At 51.6% G+C, this 17,204-nt stretch overlaps 6 protein-coding genes across 6 annotated transcripts; 4 read left to right on the top strand and 2 right to left on the bottom strand.

Annotated features, from left to right (window-relative positions):
• Positions 1 to 609: 609 nt before the first annotated feature.
• CTRU02_215000 (uncharacterized protein) lies at positions 610 to 2,195 on the top strand (the record flags this gene model as incomplete). The annotated part of the gene is made up of 3 exons (XM_070206345.1): positions 610 to 705; positions 767 to 1,509; positions 1,625 to 2,195. The coding sequence occupies 3 exons, from the start codon at positions 610 to 612 to the stop codon at positions 2,193 to 2,195; spliced, it is 1,410 nt and encodes a 469-aa protein (XP_070059988.1).
• Positions 2,196 to 2,451: 256 nt separating this feature from the next.
• On the bottom strand, positions 2,452 to 3,192 carry CTRU02_214999 (uncharacterized protein; the record flags this gene model as incomplete). Its single annotated transcript, XM_036726490.2, has 1 exon — positions 2,452 to 3,192. One exon carries the CDS (start codon positions 3,190 to 3,192, stop codon positions 2,452 to 2,454), a length of 741 nt encoding a protein of 246 aa, XP_036581677.2.
• Positions 3,193 to 4,770: 1,578 nt separating this feature from the next.
• CTRU02_214998 (WSC domain protein) lies at positions 4,771 to 5,520 on the top strand (the record flags this gene model as incomplete). The annotated part of the gene is made up of 1 exon (XM_036726491.1): positions 4,771 to 5,520. One exon carries the CDS (start codon positions 4,771 to 4,773, stop codon positions 5,518 to 5,520), a length of 750 nt encoding a protein of 249 aa, XP_036581678.1.
• Positions 5,521 to 7,074: 1,554 nt separating this feature from the next.
• CTRU02_214997 (LysM domain-containing protein) lies at positions 7,075 to 8,541 on the top strand (the record flags this gene model as incomplete). Its single annotated transcript, XM_036726492.1, has 2 exons — positions 7,075 to 7,305; positions 7,399 to 8,541. 2 exons carry the CDS (start codon positions 7,075 to 7,077, stop codon positions 8,539 to 8,541), a joined length of 1,374 nt encoding a protein of 457 aa, XP_036581679.1.
• Positions 8,542 to 9,138: 597 nt separating this feature from the next.
• On the bottom strand, positions 9,139 to 10,020 carry CTRU02_214996 (uncharacterized protein; the record flags this gene model as incomplete). Its single annotated transcript, XM_036726493.1, has 1 exon — positions 9,139 to 10,020. The coding sequence occupies one exon, from the start codon at positions 10,018 to 10,020 to the stop codon at positions 9,139 to 9,141; it is 882 nt and encodes a 293-aa protein (XP_036581680.1).
• Positions 10,021 to 11,260: 1,240 nt separating this feature from the next.
• Positions 11,261 to 15,573, top strand: CTRU02_214995 (glycoside hydrolase family 18 protein; the record flags this gene model as incomplete). Its single annotated transcript, XM_036726494.1, has 4 exons — positions 11,261 to 12,469; positions 12,530 to 12,850; positions 12,930 to 14,590; positions 14,688 to 15,573. 4 exons carry the CDS (start codon positions 11,261 to 11,263, stop codon positions 15,571 to 15,573), a joined length of 4,077 nt encoding a protein of 1,358 aa, XP_036581681.1.
• Positions 15,574 to 17,204: the final 1,631 nt, after the last annotated feature.

The raw sequence follows: 17,204 nt of genomic DNA, 5'->3' as shown, positions 1-17,204 counted from the left end.
AACTGGGCGGAGTGGGAGTAAATTATCGGCCGCGTATCCTTGTATCTAAGTAAAGGACTTGGACTTTCCTTCTTCAGCCCCCCTCCATTACTCCAACGACGAAGCACAACAGTTTATACTAAGCTGTTTCCTTCAACAGGTTCGAGTTTAAATGTAAAATACTCGACTAGAGACACGCAATGTTAGTTTCGTTTTATCGGGAGACTGGAAAAAATGACAGAAACGATAGAGTTTGCTGCCCCGGCCAAAGTATAATCAAATTGAGAGCTGATACCTATGACCCGACTCAGTCTCAGCCTTTGCGGGCCTGTGTGATCTCCATTAGACCCATTAAATATCAGTAGCTTTTTGAAGTTCGTTTGATGAGACATGCCTAGCTTGAAGGCTAAATATAGGGGTACTGACTAAATTCTGGTTAATATTTAGCTGTTCCCCCCAGCCCGCGGAAAGCACCAGGAAATTCAATTCCTGGTCCAGTATCACTACCAAAATACTCACTCCATGGAGGATTTTCTCTCTCGAGGGCGATATTCGCAAATTGCTACGCAAGGCACCGAGCTAGTCATTGATGATGAAGAAACATCCACCTTCATAGAAGATCATGGCGGAATGAGCAAGCTTCTCAGGCCAACAGAGCTTCTACTCCTTACATGCCCCAGTATTGGACTCCAAGTTTGTTGGTTCTTGCTAACCTCCAGTGGCACGGTAACCTCTTTTTTCTGACTCGTTCATTTCTTGTTGGCAAAAACATACTAACATATAGGAGGTTTTTCTACTCTCACTCGGAATTCCTAACTTTGTCATCTCACTCGTATGGGTTAGTGGGCCATTGTTTGGTGCTTTTGTGCAGCCGATTTTCGGTCTCCTCAGCGACGAGTCCCAGGGCCGTTTGGGGAAGAGGATACCATTCATCGTAGGTGGTGCCACGAGCGCAACTGCTTTTCAGTTGGCTTTGGCCTACGCAAGGGAACTCACGGACTGGGGAGTAAATGTGAAGCTTGGGGATGGAAACAAGGGCACAGATCTATGGCAGACACAGGTCTTTGCCGTTATCTGTGTGCTCGTCATAACGTTCGCCTTGCAAGCTTACGCAGTCGGGTTGAGGGCTTTAATCGTGGATAATTGCCCACCTAGCCAGCAGGTGACCGCGGCTGCTTGGGCCATGAGATGGAACGTGTTGGGGAACGTAATATTGGCTTCTTTTGGCTTTTTGGATGCTCAGTGGTCGTTCTTCGCAGGAGACGCCACCATGAGGTTTAAGATGCTTACCATCGTTGCGGCGACTTGCTCCTCAGCAACTGTTGGCCTTGTTTGCGTCTTCATTCCCGACAGCAACGCGAAAATCGTTCGAGGCTGCTCGTCATCTTTCTTCCAATGCTGTAGAGACATGTTCTCGCTAAGTTTGTTAACAAAGCAGTGGGCCCAGCTTCCTCGGATCACTCGAAAAGTCTGCATGATCCAACTATTTGCCTGGGCAGGGTGGTTTCCCATTTTATATTACATGTCCACGTAAGTCGGTTCCTCCATCTGTACACGGACCCAAAAAACATGTTGATCTAACTAATGATGGTAGATATGCATATGAAGCAGGTAATTGATGGCGCCTTCAAGCATGTTGTCTACCCACTGACAGTAGAGTAGCCCTTTTAGACAATGACGGACGGACAGGGCAGGCAATCGAAAAACATGACCTTGCGCTTGTCGAAAACGCAAGGAAGTACAGCTTTTTTGCCTCCTTTGCCTTTGCGCTTGGGGCATTATTCTCGAGTGTCTTATTCGGCATATTAGAGCGAGCTATACCGACAGCATTGAAGCTGCCTCATGTATGGCTTACCTCACAATGTCTCTTAGGGCTGTGCATGCACCTTACGTTTTTCTCGCGGAGCGGCACAACAGCCGTCATTATCGTCGCAATGATGGGCATCACAGCACCTGTAACCATGTGGATTCCTTTCGCACTGATTAGTACGGAGATTTCTGAGGCCTTCATAGGCAAACCATACGAAGAAGTCGGACGGATCATGGGGTTACATAACATGGCCATCTCCTTGCCTCAAATCGGCTCTACACTCGTCTGTGCGATCCTCTTGGCAGTTCTGAAGCTGCTCAACGTCGCGGATAGCGTGGCTTGGGTGTTTCGGTTGGCTAGTGTGGCGGTGTTCTATTCAGTATACCTGATACAGAAACTGTGCTGATTCATGATCTGACAATACGAGAGAGCTCACAGCATCACTGAAGCTTCGGTGGTAGATCTCATTCGGCCTACAGAGAGTCTCACCAAGAAGATTAATGAAGACTGGAAGTCCGGCAACCCTTTATCAACGTATACTTACATTGCCACAGGATGCCACCTCTATTTCTCACTGTTCACGCCTTTTAAGCTACCTAGGTATAACTAGTAGTTGCTACTATAAAGAGAATAACACCGGCAAAATCTGTCAAAATCCCCCTTCAGCTATCCTCTCCTTGCTCGCCAAGCTCCTCGTACTCCCCGTCCACCATAGCGTCCAGGTCGACGCTGTTCATCATCGCCCCACCCATCTCTTCTGGGTCAACAAGATACACGTTCTCAGGTCCGCAGGAGAAGTACATTTCTTCGGTCGCAGCATAGGCCGACCTAATGCCCTCTAAACAGATCAAATACACCTCGGCAAGATTCCTAAACTTGTTGCCAAACAACAGCGACTCTGTGCGGGAAAAGTACTCGTTCGAGATGGCCCGCTCAAGCCGCAGCCGGCGGATCTGATGGGCCACAGGGCGGAACTCGTTCAAATCCGTGTCCCCGATGGAGAACATGTCAATGTCGAAGTTGAACCAGACATAGCGCTCCCGCTCCGGGTCACCCTCGGGTACAGGGTCCAGCCCCTCGTAGCGTGTCATAACGATCTCGCAAAAGGATTTCTCGTACCGATATTTCGCAACGGGGTGTGTGGTCAGGTGCTCGCGGGCCTCACGGCAAGTTTGCAGCTGGGCCGGGACTGGGGTAGGCGAGCGCAGGTGGCGAACCGGCGGCGGCCGCTTGACGGTCCAGTCTACTTCCTGCGCGCCTAGCTCGGCGGAACCTTTGACGTTGGCAGGGTTTGGTTGATGGTAGACCACGCGTACCTCGACGATGCGGGGCTCGACGGTCAACTCCCAGATGCGATTGCGAAGCTCGGAGGGGAGGCGTGGAAATGGGTGGAACGTCGGCATGGTAGCGGTAGCCATAGTCTTAGGCTCTCGACATACGTACCGTATGCAAAGTGCTTGCTAGTAGAAAAGCATTGGGTGCTGAAGAAGGGAACTGTGGGATGGGTGGATGGATGCTTCGGACAGTTCGGTTGTTTGGATGGCTGAGATGAGATGAGATGAGATAAGAGCCCCTTTTGGAGGTTCTGTCTCATTGGCCAGAAAGCGAAATCTCGGAAATCAGCAACTGGCGATGGAATAATGATGTCTGCCCTGTTGATCATTAGCGAAATGCTGCGCCGGGCGGTGAAGAAAATGATTATCATGTGACTATTGGGTGACAGTAAGATTGACTGCTTACCTTGTCTTTAGTGGTGGTGTAAGCGTAGAGGTCGTGACTTTTGGTTTTTTGGTGATGGGATGGAATACTAGAGTGTATATTCCGTCAAGTGCGGAATAGCTTCATTCTCGCCACGGGGCGGGGTAAAACCAATTAAACTCATTGCCTGGGTCTGCGTTGAAATGTTTGCCTAATTCAGTGTAAAAACTGGGTAAGAAAGACGAGGCCTGCTAGTAAAATGGAGTTATTCCGCCCTGGATGGAAGTGTACGTATCCCTGGTTGCTGTTCTACTATGTAAGGTACTATGTACTATGCTAAAAGGTGCTGACAGGGCAGTCCTCCACCACAGAAGCTAGGCCTGTTAAGGCTATAGCAGAACCCTAAGTCAACTACGATACCTAAAAGGCAGGTGGTATTAGAAGCCTAGCCGCTATAGGGCCAGCTCCCCGAAAACCTTATTTTAAATATGTATTTCTCACAGTTGATTTATGTTTATACAACCCACTTACAAAATAAGTGACTTCTCTTAGTATAAACGGGTAAAAGTGGAAGGAGTAGATTAACGAAATGGAACCCGGCTGCAAGGGACGGGAATCCTCGGTTGGAAAGTGTGTTCCGCTCCAGGGGCACCTACCTACTATATTTGCACCTTCTTCATTCAGCCTTACCCAGCGGGGGTAAAGGGGTGAAAATAGCGATTGCCCCTTCAGTCCTCGGTGGCGGTTGCAGTCCGCTGAGGCTAACTGTAATTTGCGGTAGCGGCGTACCCGGACCACAACGGTAGTGGTCTTGCCTATTCCTTTTTTTTTTTTTTTTTTTTACTCAAAGGATCCGATAAGGAAGGACCTTCCTGAATTTGTTTCTAGCCAGGCCTATAAGCATTATACTCTTGGCAACAGGTTAGGCAAGCTCCTGCCTAGACTCACTCGTAAGCACTAGACCATTCGACTAGAAATCTCGACTAGACCCTATCAAGTAATTGTCCTCGTTTATACAATACCCATACCGCTAATCGATCTAGATGTCTTGGTATGACCAGCATTGTGAGATTACCCCGAAGCCTTCCCATCAAAATACCTCGGTACCTTGGGGATCTTACATGGAGCCTGTTCCAGTGTTTTCCCAGCTTGTTTTGGTTGAGTCGAGTCTTTTTCTTGTCAGACTTTCACTCTCATCGTTGTCCGTCTTCAGTGTTTTCTCTTCTTGCACCTGTACCACTCCAACCACCTACTGAGTCAGTCCTGTAGCTTCTAGGTTCATCATGAAGACCTCTTGGTTACTATCCCTCGTTGAGCTGGCGCTTCTTGCGCGAAAAGCGAGATGCACGAATACCCCATTGCTTCCCTACGACCCAGCGACAACCTCTGACTGCGCCGACTGGTTCAACAACGAGGACGACAAGACTTGCGAATGGGTACGCGATTACTTCAGGGCCACCCCGCAAGAGTTCAGTCGTTGGAACCCCTCCGTCGGCCTCGACTGCAAGCCTTGGTACAACTGGAACTCATACTGCGTCATTACATGGACCAAATTCAACGAGACCCAGACGACGACCTCAAGCACCACTACCACCAGCTCGCCCACCTCCACCGCACCCACCCTCGGTCCTTCGCCAACGGTCTGGACAGACATGGGATGTTATGTCGAGGACCCAAAGATGCCCCTCCTCGACATGAACTTCAGCCCCAACGGCGACCCCGCCCTAAGCGTCCCCAAGTGCTGGCAGACATGCTATCGCCGTTTCTACGAGTACGCCGGCCTCCAGAACGGCAACCAGTGCTGGTGTGGCTCCTACGTCGGTGGCGAGTGGGCAACGAATCAGACAGACTGCAATTCGCCCTGCACCGGCAACCGCAGCACCTTCTGCGGCGGCCCGGCGCTCATTCAGATCTACAAGGCGGAGGAGAACGCGCCTTCCGTCACTGCTACCGCCGGTGCCGGTAAAGCCACCACTCCCGCTTCCGACCCGAAGCGTGACTCCGGGGCGGTTATGAACCCGGGTATGTTTTAGGACCCGCTGAGCTTGTTTGGATGGAATGCAGAGCAATGTATGGTTCTTTGAAACTGATTGCTTGGTTATTTAGATGGTCGCTTGTCGATGGCGTGGTTTTGTGGGTTCGCATATCTGGTCTACTCTGGCATTATGGAAATGTAATGAATGGCCACGTGCCGATACTTCTAAACACAAGTTCCAGGTTTTTACTTGATAAAATGTAGTCGAGGGGCTTAAGCCTAATTACTGTTTTTTTTTTTCCCTCTTTTTTTCTTCTTTTTTAAACATGTAAATTAATATCATTGAAAACAAAGTGAATCGAAGTCAAAGATTGACTTACAGCAACTGCAGCATTGTCCTCTGCTCGCTTCCACAGTCTCTACCAAAGTCGTAACTTGTCACATGCTCGTAATCACTGCTACCGGCACAAGAGCATTAGGCACCTCGCCACCATGCATATCTCTGATCGGCGACATCCGGAAGGCTATCGACGCTCCGTTCGTCCAGAGTCCAGGGCCTAGGTCTGGGCCTGGGGTATGCTCTTTTACGAGAGGCGAAGTCGCATTACGGCCCTCCCTGTCAGCGACTCAGCACTAGATGAACCTAATCGTAAGCGTCGGGCGATCTACCTGTTCTAGATCCCTGATCCATTTGCTTCTTCTTTTCTCTTTTCAAGGCTGCCAGAAGGCGAAATGCATGCTTGAATAAGCTTCAAGGGTCCTTCAATGCAGGGGAGCATCTAATGTAAGGCACCGACCTTGGCTGCATTCAGCATGGGCGAACTTGGCCACCTTCACTTATTAGCGGAGGGTATTCCGGCTGCGCTAAGGTAGGTACACCGATAAGAACATTATTAGTTGATGTTACCATCAAACACGTCCATCCCCAGTCAACTGCCCCCTTAACTATCCCGTCGAGGGTTAGTTAACAACAGGTCTAGACTGCCTCATTTCATAGCCCATGTTTTTCCATGTACTAACAATACTCATCATTAGGCAAAATCATACTGTCTGGATATAATTGGTCAAGGTACTCCTCTCGATCGGATAAGGCGCAGTTGCTTACGCTAGACCGCAACTATAAGCCCCATTATTATGTACACAGTGACTTCAACCTTAAATGAGCCCCATATTTAGTATGTGCTTATGTCAACCTGTGCGGATTCCATCCAGACCAGGTGTAAGGCTCAGTACGTATTTTTGAGGATTCATTCACAAGTCAACTAGGGGTGTAATATCAACTCGTGTGTATACTCGCTTTGCTACGGCCTTACCTTGCTCCAACAGAATCAATGATCAGGCTACAGCCATGCAGTAAACATTAGAGTCCAGGTTTGGCTAATCTAGATGCTAGCGGCGACACCGTAGTGCACCTCCACTCTCTAACCTCAATAGAACTGAGAACCGGGATGATGCGGATATTCCATCTACCTTTGAGGAATATTGAAGCATCAATATCCATATAACAAGACAAACCTCCCTAATCGTCTGGAAGTCACGCAGATTAGCCCTTTAGCATCCAGGTTTACTCCCGTCACTCTCTATCCAAGTTCAGCTCAGTCACTCTTTTACCATGCTTTCCTTTTCTGCATTCACTCTCCTTCTGGCCAGCGGCCTCATTGCACCCGTGGCCGCCGGCAGATCAGCTCGTTTGCTGCAGACTCGCGATGGGCCCTCGCCGGCTCTGCCCTATGCTCCCGATACCTCAACCTACTGCAGTTGGTGGGTGGATGTCAGAGCTGGGACCACCTGCGATGCCATTGCCAACGAGAACTTTATCTCCCTCGAGCAATTTAAGCGTTGGGTAAGTCTATCGTTGTGATGGAGCATTGAGACATTTCACTCCGAGTGTTGACTTGCTACACTTAAACCGAGCTCAAGCTGACCTGTTCAACAGAATCCTTCCCTCGCCGCCACCTGTGCCGTCGAGGTTGGAAAGTCGTATTGTGTAGAGGCCTATGGCGAGCCTGCGCCGGGTCCCTCTACGACGTCTTCTATTCAAACGTCGACCACTTTGTCGACTAAGACTTCCACTTCTACTCCATCCACTTCAACTCAGCCGCCGACTACCACCGTCAAGCCGTCGTCGACGACGAAAGCAACGACGACGACGACCACTGGAAACGGTATCACCACCCCAACACCCACTCAGGCTACCATTGTCAACAACTGTGATGCCTTCTACTTTGTCGTCGCCGGTGATACTTGCGACGCAATCTCAGCTAAGCATGGTATCACTGTAGCTCAGTTCCAAAGCTGGAATCCCAGCGTCGGCACGACCTGTACGGGACTCTGGGCCAATGCCTATGCTTGTGTCTCCATTATCGGCCATACGCCGTCGCCAACCACGCCCGGCAACGGCATCACCACTCCCACCCCGACCCAGGCCACCATCGTGACCAACTGCGACGCCTTCTACTTCGTTGTAGCCGGCGATACCTGCGAGACAATTGCATCCAAGCACGGTATCACTGTAGCTCAGTTCCGAAGCTGGAACCCGAGCGCCGGCACAACTTGCACCGGACTCTGGGCCAACGCCTATGCCTGCGTCTCCATCGTCGGCCACACTCCGACCAAGCCCTCGACCACCACCACCAAACCTGGCAACGGCATCGCCACGCCGACGCCCATCCAGCCCAACTTGGTTGGCAACTGCGACCGCTTCTACAAGGTCAAGTCCGGAGACACGTGCGCCACGATCGCCTCCTCGAACGGCATCACGGTGCAGCAGATCACGACGTGGAACCCTGCCGTCAAGTCCGACTGCACCGCGCTCTGGCTCGACTACTACATCTGCACCTCCATCGTCGGACACACGCCCACGACCCCGGGCAACGGCATCCAGACGCCCACGCCTATCCAGAGCGGCATGACCACCTCCTGCAAGACCTTCCACTTCGTCACCTCCGGCCAGACCTGCCAGGTCATCACCGCGCGGTACGGCATCACCCAGGCCAACTTTTTCAAGTGGAACCCCGCTGTCAAGAGCGACTGCACTGGCATGTGGGCTAATGCCTATGTTTGCGTTGCCGTGTTGTAAATGGAGGGGGCTAGGTAGACTGCTGCGAACGGAGGATATTCATGTAATTAGTGTTTTTTTTCCACGTGAAAAAGTATGTGTAGTTACGGGTAATAACATTTAATGCGTTCGAAGTAGATTGTTGTGCGTGTAGCCAACTTTGTGAACATATGGATCTAATGCTAACACTTTGCTGGATTATGCTCTAGACATATTCGAACTCGAAGTGGCTGCCACCCTCACTTAGCATATTGATATTTATGTCCGTCATAAACACTGTGACGAAACCTTGAAACCATCAGGTGAACATGTTTTCGTATTATAGATGATTCAATGAGATTGCATGACTAGATCTCTCTAGATGGAGCTAAGTAATAAAATACAGAGCCAGGAGTATGGAACTTAGCTACTCCAAGTTAAACAAAGGTAACCAAGGTTAAATAGGCTTCGACTAAACGACCTGAGAATATCCAAATAGAGACTTTCTTTGGGCGCCCCTACTAAATACATGAATTACAACTACCTAGAAACAAACAAAATGTCCTCCAACCCCATCGTCCTCTCTACATCTCGAACCTCCTCAACATCAAGAAGAAGAAAAAATGTGTCCATTGTCAATTAATGCTTCCGGCAACGGTTCGTCCGGTCCTTGATGGTCTTGTAAGACCTGAGAACCTGCCAGTGGTCCTTCGCGTTGCGGTTGGCCGTGGGCCCGCGATAGTAAGTGTCCAACCAGCCGCGTACCTGGGCGCGGGTGTTGGTAGGGTTGGGCGAGTTGTTGATGGTGGCCTCCCAGTCGACCGTCTGGAACCGCGGCGTGTCCGGGTCGACTCCTGCCGGCGGCACCCATGTCGCACGGTAGAACGGGCTCGCGCCCATGTCCTTCTGGCGAATGGTGACGCCGGGCAGGGCGGCCTGGGCAGCGGGGATCAGGTGGCGGCCGTGGTCGGCGACGCGGGCCTGCGTGATCTTGGTGAGCGTGTCGTCGACGCGGCTGAACGCCGCGTCGCCGGCGGCCGCTCTGACGCCGGGCTTGTTGTAGTTGTCGTTGTTGATCTGGCCGATGCGGTAGATGAAGTCGTTGTGGTTGTTGCGGCCGTGCTTGACCGCCTTGTACCCCTTGAAGTTGTACGGCGGCAGGTTCTGGTCCCTCCAGGCCCAGATGCAGTTCACGGCCGTCCGCTGGGCGTCCAGGGACCCGTCGGGCCTGTTGGCCGCCTGCGCCGGCATGCCCGGCCGCATGTTGCCCAGGAACTGCTGGAAGTCGTCAAAGTTGCACTGCGTCCGGCCCTGTCTGGGCCGGCAGGGAACCCAGGTGCCGACGCACTTGTTCTGTCTCCAGTTGTTGCACTGGTAACCGATCTGCTGCTCGCTTACGGGGTTCTTCTGGTCGATGAGGAAGGACTCGAAGAGCCAGACACGCTCGAGGCAATTCTGGTATCCTCCGGCCCACGCGGCCGTGATGAGGTAGGAGAGAGTGAGGACGAGAGAAACCTTCATGATTATGGCATGTGGTGGTGACGGCTCCACGGGCCAATGAAGGGAAGAAGCGGCTGAATGAGACCAGAAGACGAATGCCTCGAAGAAGGTGAGCAAAATGAATTCATGTTGAAGGGGGATTCTCAGGAACCCAACGCATATGTGTAGATGTGCTCGGCTAGATGGGGGTTGAACTTCGTCCAGTCCAGTCCTGTAAGCCAAATTAACACATCAAGCAGGGTATACCGTATTGGGAAATCACCCTGTAGTGATCTATTATGTCTTGGCATCTCTAATCCTTTTTTGAGGCCATTCTCTTTCTAGTATACACTACGCAGGAGTGAATTCTCACTTGTACTTTGTACAAGATGAACATCGTCTACATTGGTTGCCTGTCTGGCTTCTAGATGGGTTCCACAGATCCAGGGTCTCTCAACGAATCATTGCCGAGCTCAAAAGTTTTCTACTTCCCGAACAAGTAAGGCTGTGGCAATCTGCATAGCTAGCCAATGTACATTATTTTATCCTTGCAACCGAGTAAAAACAAATCCCAGGCGCCGCTTACAAGCGAGAAGCCACACCCGGCGTGCGCTCGTCCCGTCCGATGTTACATTCTACCACGACCCCCCCCCGGGTCTAGATTCTTCTGATGCAAGACAAGAGTGATTTGGGTATCTCATCTGACGACGATGTTTATGACAGGGCTGAAATTCCATGTGATCTAACCGATGGCCACTACGTCTTGGCACCGGCGTGTCTGGGCTACTTACCTACCTATTCAAGCAAGTTGTCAGCTATTAGCGGGCTGATATCACGCAGCCGAGGCTAGAGCAAGTGAGTGATCCTACGAACTATTACGGCTGTATCAAGAAGATATTCCGGCCACCCCTCGAGCTAGAAATTATAGAGTAAGCTTGATGGCAATTACAGTAGGCAACACCGCTACGCTATATCCGCGTGGAGTTTTTTCCAGGGGCTCAGTACTTTTGCTCTTGATGAATATTGTTTTACTTTGCCTTCATATTATTTCCTATTGACTGCTTACAAGCCACTCTGTCCGCTATCCTTTGTCACAATCCTCCTTTTACCCCTTCTCTTTCTCGTTCCTTATTCACACTTTTTCATACTCACACTCTCTCATCAGGTCCATCCTCTGGATGGAGTAAGACGCTCTTTCAGGCATTCACCCACACACTCTTTCAGACACTCGCTCTATCTCCTCTTCTTCAAGAAACTACCATCTTTACCTTTCTCACCGTCCATGAAGATCTCTTCTCTCTGCGGCCTCCTGGCCGTGGCAGCCAGCGTCTTAGCGTCCTCTGACCTCGACGCCCGGCAAACAGAGGATGAGCTCGACCAATGGCTCTCAGCCGTGCAGGCTCAGCCTCTTGCGGCCCTCAAGTCTTGTCCTATCTCATGCAGCACGGCTGGCGACGACTCCTGGTTTCTATTCCCAGATGCGTCCCACTTGGCTTCCTGCAACGAGACGATGCTACTCAACATCGCCGTTCAGGCGGCCGAGGAGAATGAGAACAAGGACACGCCAGCCATCATCAGGGCATGCACAGCAGACTACGACACCTCCAGGTCCATGAGAGTAGCCTTCGTGCCCGATTCAACCAAGGCATCCCTCTGCGTCACTGCCAACAAGGTGCTGGAAGAAGGCTCGATATACATGCACCAGCCCGGTCAGGGTGGCGAGTTTTCGGCGGGGCATCTTGCGTCTGCTGGCGGTCAAGTCAAGAGTTATCTTGCGTCTCAAGAGCCGTCATGCGCCAACAACGCCCTTGCTTTTGGCTACTCGCAATCCGCAGTCATTGGTCTCTTTGCCGGCGCCGAGGTGCACCAACACCGCCTTACAGCCGATGTCCTAGACAGATTTCTTGAATATGCACAGGAAAAGTCCATCTCCAGCAGTACCGTGGTGCAACTGTGCGGTGCAGAGGGCCGTGGTGCCGATTATAGTATCGGCATCGTGGCCAGCAGTGCCAAGAAACTCGATTTTGTCCAAGAGGCAGTCAAGACGTGGGCGGATGGTAAGTGTGTCTCCCAACCGGATGCGGGCGAGGACTGGATGACTGTCACTCTACGCGTTCCTGTACCAGTGGAGGAGTTGTTGTTGTCCAACAATTCTACCAGCAACGGCACCGCCAGCTCTCATCAGTCCACTCCTCGGGATCTTGATGTCTCTGTCGGTTATTCCAGGCTGCTCCGCCGAGCCGACTGCAAGTTCACAACCGTGCAAGCGGGTGAGGGTTGTTATGCCGTAGCACAACGATGCGGAATCTCTCAGACTCAACTGCAAAACTTCAACCGTGCCAACCTTTGCAATTCGCTTGTCCGCGAAGAACGTGTCTGCTGCGGCAGCGGCACACTCCCCAGCACGCTGCCTTCTGGTAATTCTGATGGCACCTGCAAGACTCGCCAGGTTGTGCTGGGTGACGACTGTGGCTCGTTGGCCAACAAGTGTGTAAGTTCAAACTGCACGGCACTGGTGCCCGACCAAGACTGACGGAAGCCAAAAAAACAGGGAATTTCTGGAGATGACTTCACCAAGGCCAACACGAAGACTGGTCTCTGCTCCAGTCTGGCGGAGGGTCAACACGTCTGCTGCAGTCAGGGTAAGCTGCCTGACTTGAGGCCTAAGCAGGGCGCCGATGGCTATTGCGCCGTATACACAACCAAGGAGGACGACTACTGCTCCAAGATAGCCGCGAGCCTCATGCTCACCGTGGAGGAGCTCGAGAGTTTCAACAAGAACACATGGGGCTGGAACGGCTGCAAACTGCTCTATCCCAAGTTCAACATGTGTGTCAGCAAAGGAGCTGCGCCCATGCCTGCAATTGTGCCTGTGAGTACAGACATATCCTTTGGCTAGCTCTTGAGTCCAGTTGAATGTAAATTGTACTGATATTATATCTTTGGCCTAGAACGCGGTGTGTGGACCGACCATGAACGGCACCATTCGACCTCCCGCCGGGACCAACATCAGCGAGTTGAACCCGTGCCCCCTCAACGTGTGCTGCAACATCTGGGGTCAGTGCGGTATGACGGACGATTTCTGTGTCGTTTCCAAGTCCGAGACGGGTGCTCCGGGCACTTCGGCTCCCGGCAAGCATGGCTGCATCAGCAACTGCGGCAGAGACATCATCAAGGGCTCCGCTCCGGCAAAGAAGGTCAAGCTTGGCTACTTTGAGGGCTGGAACTTCAACCGCAAGTGTTTGACCATGGATGCAAGCCAGATCGACACAAAAACTTACACCCATGTGCACTTCGCTTTTCCCAACGTCACGCGCGGTGACTTCCGCATCGAGATCACGGACCCGCTCGTGAAGGAGCAGTTTGGGTATTTCAAGAAGCTCGAGGGCGTCAAGAAGATTGTCTCTCTAGGCGGCTGGGACTTTAGTGCTCTCCCGGGGACTTACATGATTCTTCGAGAGGCGGCCCAGCCTGCCAACCGCGACCTCTTCAAGCGGAACATCATCTCTTTCATCAACGAGCACAATCTGGATGGCATCGATCTTGACTGGGAATACCCAGGTGCCCCTGACATCCCCGACATCCCTGCGGACGATCCGGTTAACGGTGTCAACTACTACCGCCTTCTGGCCAGCATCAAAGCTGAGGTCGGCAGCTCCAAGTCGGTCTCGTTCGCGGCCCCGGCATCGTACTGGTACCTCCGGTCGTTTCCCATCAAGCAGATGGCTGCAGCTCTCGACTACATTGTCTTCATGACTTATGATCTTCACGGCCAGTGGGACGCCGGTAACAAGTGGACCTCGCCTGGCTGCCCAACTGGCAACTGTCTGCGGTCGCACGTCAACGAAACTGAGACCAAGGATGCGCTTTCCATGATCACCAAGGCGGGTGCCGCCTCCAACAAGGTCCTCGTCGGCGTGTCCAGCTATGGACGGTCCTTCAAGATGGCCCAGGCCGGCTGCGATGGCGAGACTTGCCTGTTCACGGGCGACAACCGCAATTCGGGCGCTGCAAAGGGCCGGTGCACGGGGACGGCGGGATACATTTCCAACGCCGAAATCAACGAAATCATGGCCACGGAGAGACGCAACAAGCTCTGGACGAAAGAAGGCTCCAACATCATGGTGTACGATAACACTGAATGGGTGGCTTGGATGGATGACGAGATGAAAAAGAAAAGATCCGAGTTCTACGATTCGTATAACTTCCTGGGCACAACTGACTGGGCCATCGACCTGCAGGAATGGTGGGACGGCTCGGGCAGCATCACCGATGACACCGAGGACGAGTTTGTCTATGAGGAGTTGTCCCCTTGCACGGCCTCCTTCTCGACTCTCAAGCAGCTTGAGGACCGCAAGGGCTCCATTCCGTCGCACTGTTTGGAGCAGTACATCGTCGATGTACAGATTGCCGTTTTTGACGGCGCGCTCAAGAAGTACAAGAAGCTCATTGACGACGGCTACGATAAGAAGTTCTCCATCTGGGAGGGCTACATTAAGGAGCAGATCCCTGGTCAGATTAAGAATTTCATGGCCACCGACAAGGTCGACAAGTACTTCAAGTGCGGCGAAACCAAGACAGTTGTCTGCTGCAACACGTGCCGGAACGCTTGGTAAGTACAACTTCAAGTTTGCTGTTTTTAGCACCTCCCCCTGCAGCAAATGATGCACTGTAAGGAACACAATAGCTGACGATGCTTCTTTCTTTAGGTGCGGTACGGGTTGCGAAAGATTCGATGGCTGCAAGAATGGTAAGCAGATGGTGCCCCGAGACAAGTGTCCCAAGGCCGAGTTTGACCCTACGGGCTTTGGCGGTGGCCACCCCAACTCCACGTTCACCCTGACCGACCGGGAGGGCTTCTTCAAGGACATTCTCGAGACTTGGGGAATCGAGGAGGAGTGGATCAGATTCGACAAGCGCCAAATGTCCACCCCCAACGGCTGCCAGTTCGCCGGCAAGGATGTCAACGACTGCATCGCGTGGAATGGCATCTTCTTCCACAACTTCCCCACCATGGACGGCGGCAAGACGAAAATTCACAACCCCAAGGATGTCATCGTCAAGGCTCTCCCCGGCACCCAGGGACTTCTCGACCGGTACCGCGACATGAAGACGTTCGCCGAGTTCGAGGACGACATTGAAATGTCGGATCTCACCGACGCCGGCTCGCTGCCGGCCTTCGCCGTCGAGGAGGCGGTCGCGCAGATGGAGAAGATCGTCGAGGAGGCCAAAGAGATTGAGAAGAAGCGCCGCGAGGAGTTCATCCTCAACATGATCATGGGCTTCCTCTTCTTCATTCCCTTCATCGGCCCCGCCGGCGGCGGCGCCCTCGCGACCGGCGTGCGCACTCTGCTCCGGTTGATCGAGGTCGGCGCCGAAGTCGGTGTGGCTGTCTACAGCGTCGTCAAAGACCCGGATAACGCCTTCATGACCGTTTTCAGCACTCTCTTGGGCGCCGGCTTTAGCCGCGGAGGGTTCCGAAGCGCTGCCGGGTCAAGGCGCGGCATGAGCTCTGCGGAGTATAACAGTCTCGGCAACATCAAGCCTAAGCTCGATACGATTAACAGTCTCCGGGGTGGCATGTGTTCTCTGTAGTTGTGATTAAAGGATGTGAATATCACAGCTGGATAAAAGCAGAAACGTATTTGATAAGCGAGAGATGCAGACAAGCGGGTGATAAATAAACAAAATCCGGAATCGTGCTGCTCTAAGATATAGACAACTATTAACCAAGTAATTCAACTTAATACACCTGTACTCCTCTTCTCTTGACATTTCTCTAATAAAATTATATATCCATGTTTTGTGTGCTTTATGGTACGAATCCTGCATTAACCTAGTTTAGTCTGTAGCTTCTTGCCACTACTTTGTTATCTCTCATTGTTCTCACTATCCGGCAATTGCCCACAGATGTCTATTATTAGCTTCCAGGTTGGTATGCACTTTCGATTTACCAACAACGCCTTCGAGGGTTGCGCCAGGCGAGATCCTGTTCTGAAGACATACTAAGAAAGTCTCAAACAACAGTAATCAATTAATTGGTATTCGAACTTGTTGTACTCGTTTGCATATTTAGGGTGGTTTTGGGAGTGTTTTGATGAGATGTGAGTTGCTAGCCTGGAAAAGCTTGTAACGTAGTTGAAATCTCATGGGATCAAGTCCTTGTCGCTTTCCTTCGCGCATTTGCGCCTGGTTTCCCGGCATCAAGAGCGCTGTTTAAAGCCTCTGGGCTGATAGTGAATCACCTCCACTCAGCAAACTGCCGCATGTACATTCTCTTCCTGTAAATTATTTGGATTTACACTTGACAAAATGGCGGCGGCGCACGGTGCCCGAGGCCGCTCATCCTGTAAAGGAACAGCAGCTGCAAGGATGACTGATTTTGCCTAGCTTTTTGCTTTCATCAGGTGGCTGAGTAGAAGGGCGTAGGCGAGCAGTATGCACCTTTTGTTGTAGAAAATCAGAAAGCGAAGAACAGCCAACAACAGCGACTTGTATGTAATGATGGTGTCATTGTTTGTAAGGTCTTTAACTACGCAAAACATCTGACGAATGATGTCTCCATTTGCGAAGTTGCCCTCATCGAAGGATCAATGGCAAGTCGAATTTGCACAAACAAGTGGGATCTGATGATGAAAGCGTCTGGTTTTGTGGTGCGTCTATTACTGAAGCCTCGTCTTACTGTCTCGTAATTAGGTTGCGCAGATTAAAGTGTACTGTTTTTGTCCGATGATCTTGTTGGATCCTTTGTAGTATTGATTATAGAAGTGATAGGGTAATTGTGCATCAGCTTAACCTTCATCACGAAGTGGGAAACGGGGGTGATTTTGTCCGGCCCGTTTCTAGCATTCCGCTCTGCCTATGCAAGTCTCTACCACAACGCTCTTCGTGAGGATCTTCTGATGAGACTTGGTGTTGCACTCTTTCCAGTTCTCCTTCAGGAACTGCTGCTTGCAAATCCTTCGCTGCATTTGTCCGCCACGCTAAGGTATCTTGGCACCCTCGCGTAACACCTTTCTCATTTCTTGTCCTGCAGGCTCGCGGCCATCTAACACAGCGAGAATCGGTCTTGGGCGATCTGGGGTGCAGACAAATCAGCGACCAGTGATGCCATTTGTCTCATTTAGCCCCTTGTCGATGCATGTATGTATCAATAGCTCCAGGAAGCTAACAGTTATTCATGTGGGATTATCCCCTGTAAACGCTACAAAGTACATCTCATTTCC

Source organism: Colletotrichum truncatum (assembly GCF_014235925.2).
Source record: "Colletotrichum truncatum strain CMES1059 chromosome Unknown Contig_0012, whole genome shotgun sequence".
In the NCBI taxonomy this organism is placed as follows: Eukaryota; Fungi; Ascomycota; class Sordariomycetes; order Glomerellales; family Glomerellaceae; genus Colletotrichum; species Colletotrichum truncatum.
The sequence above is the reverse complement of the archived record's forward strand: the minus strand, read 5'-3'. Positions and strand labels throughout refer to the sequence as shown.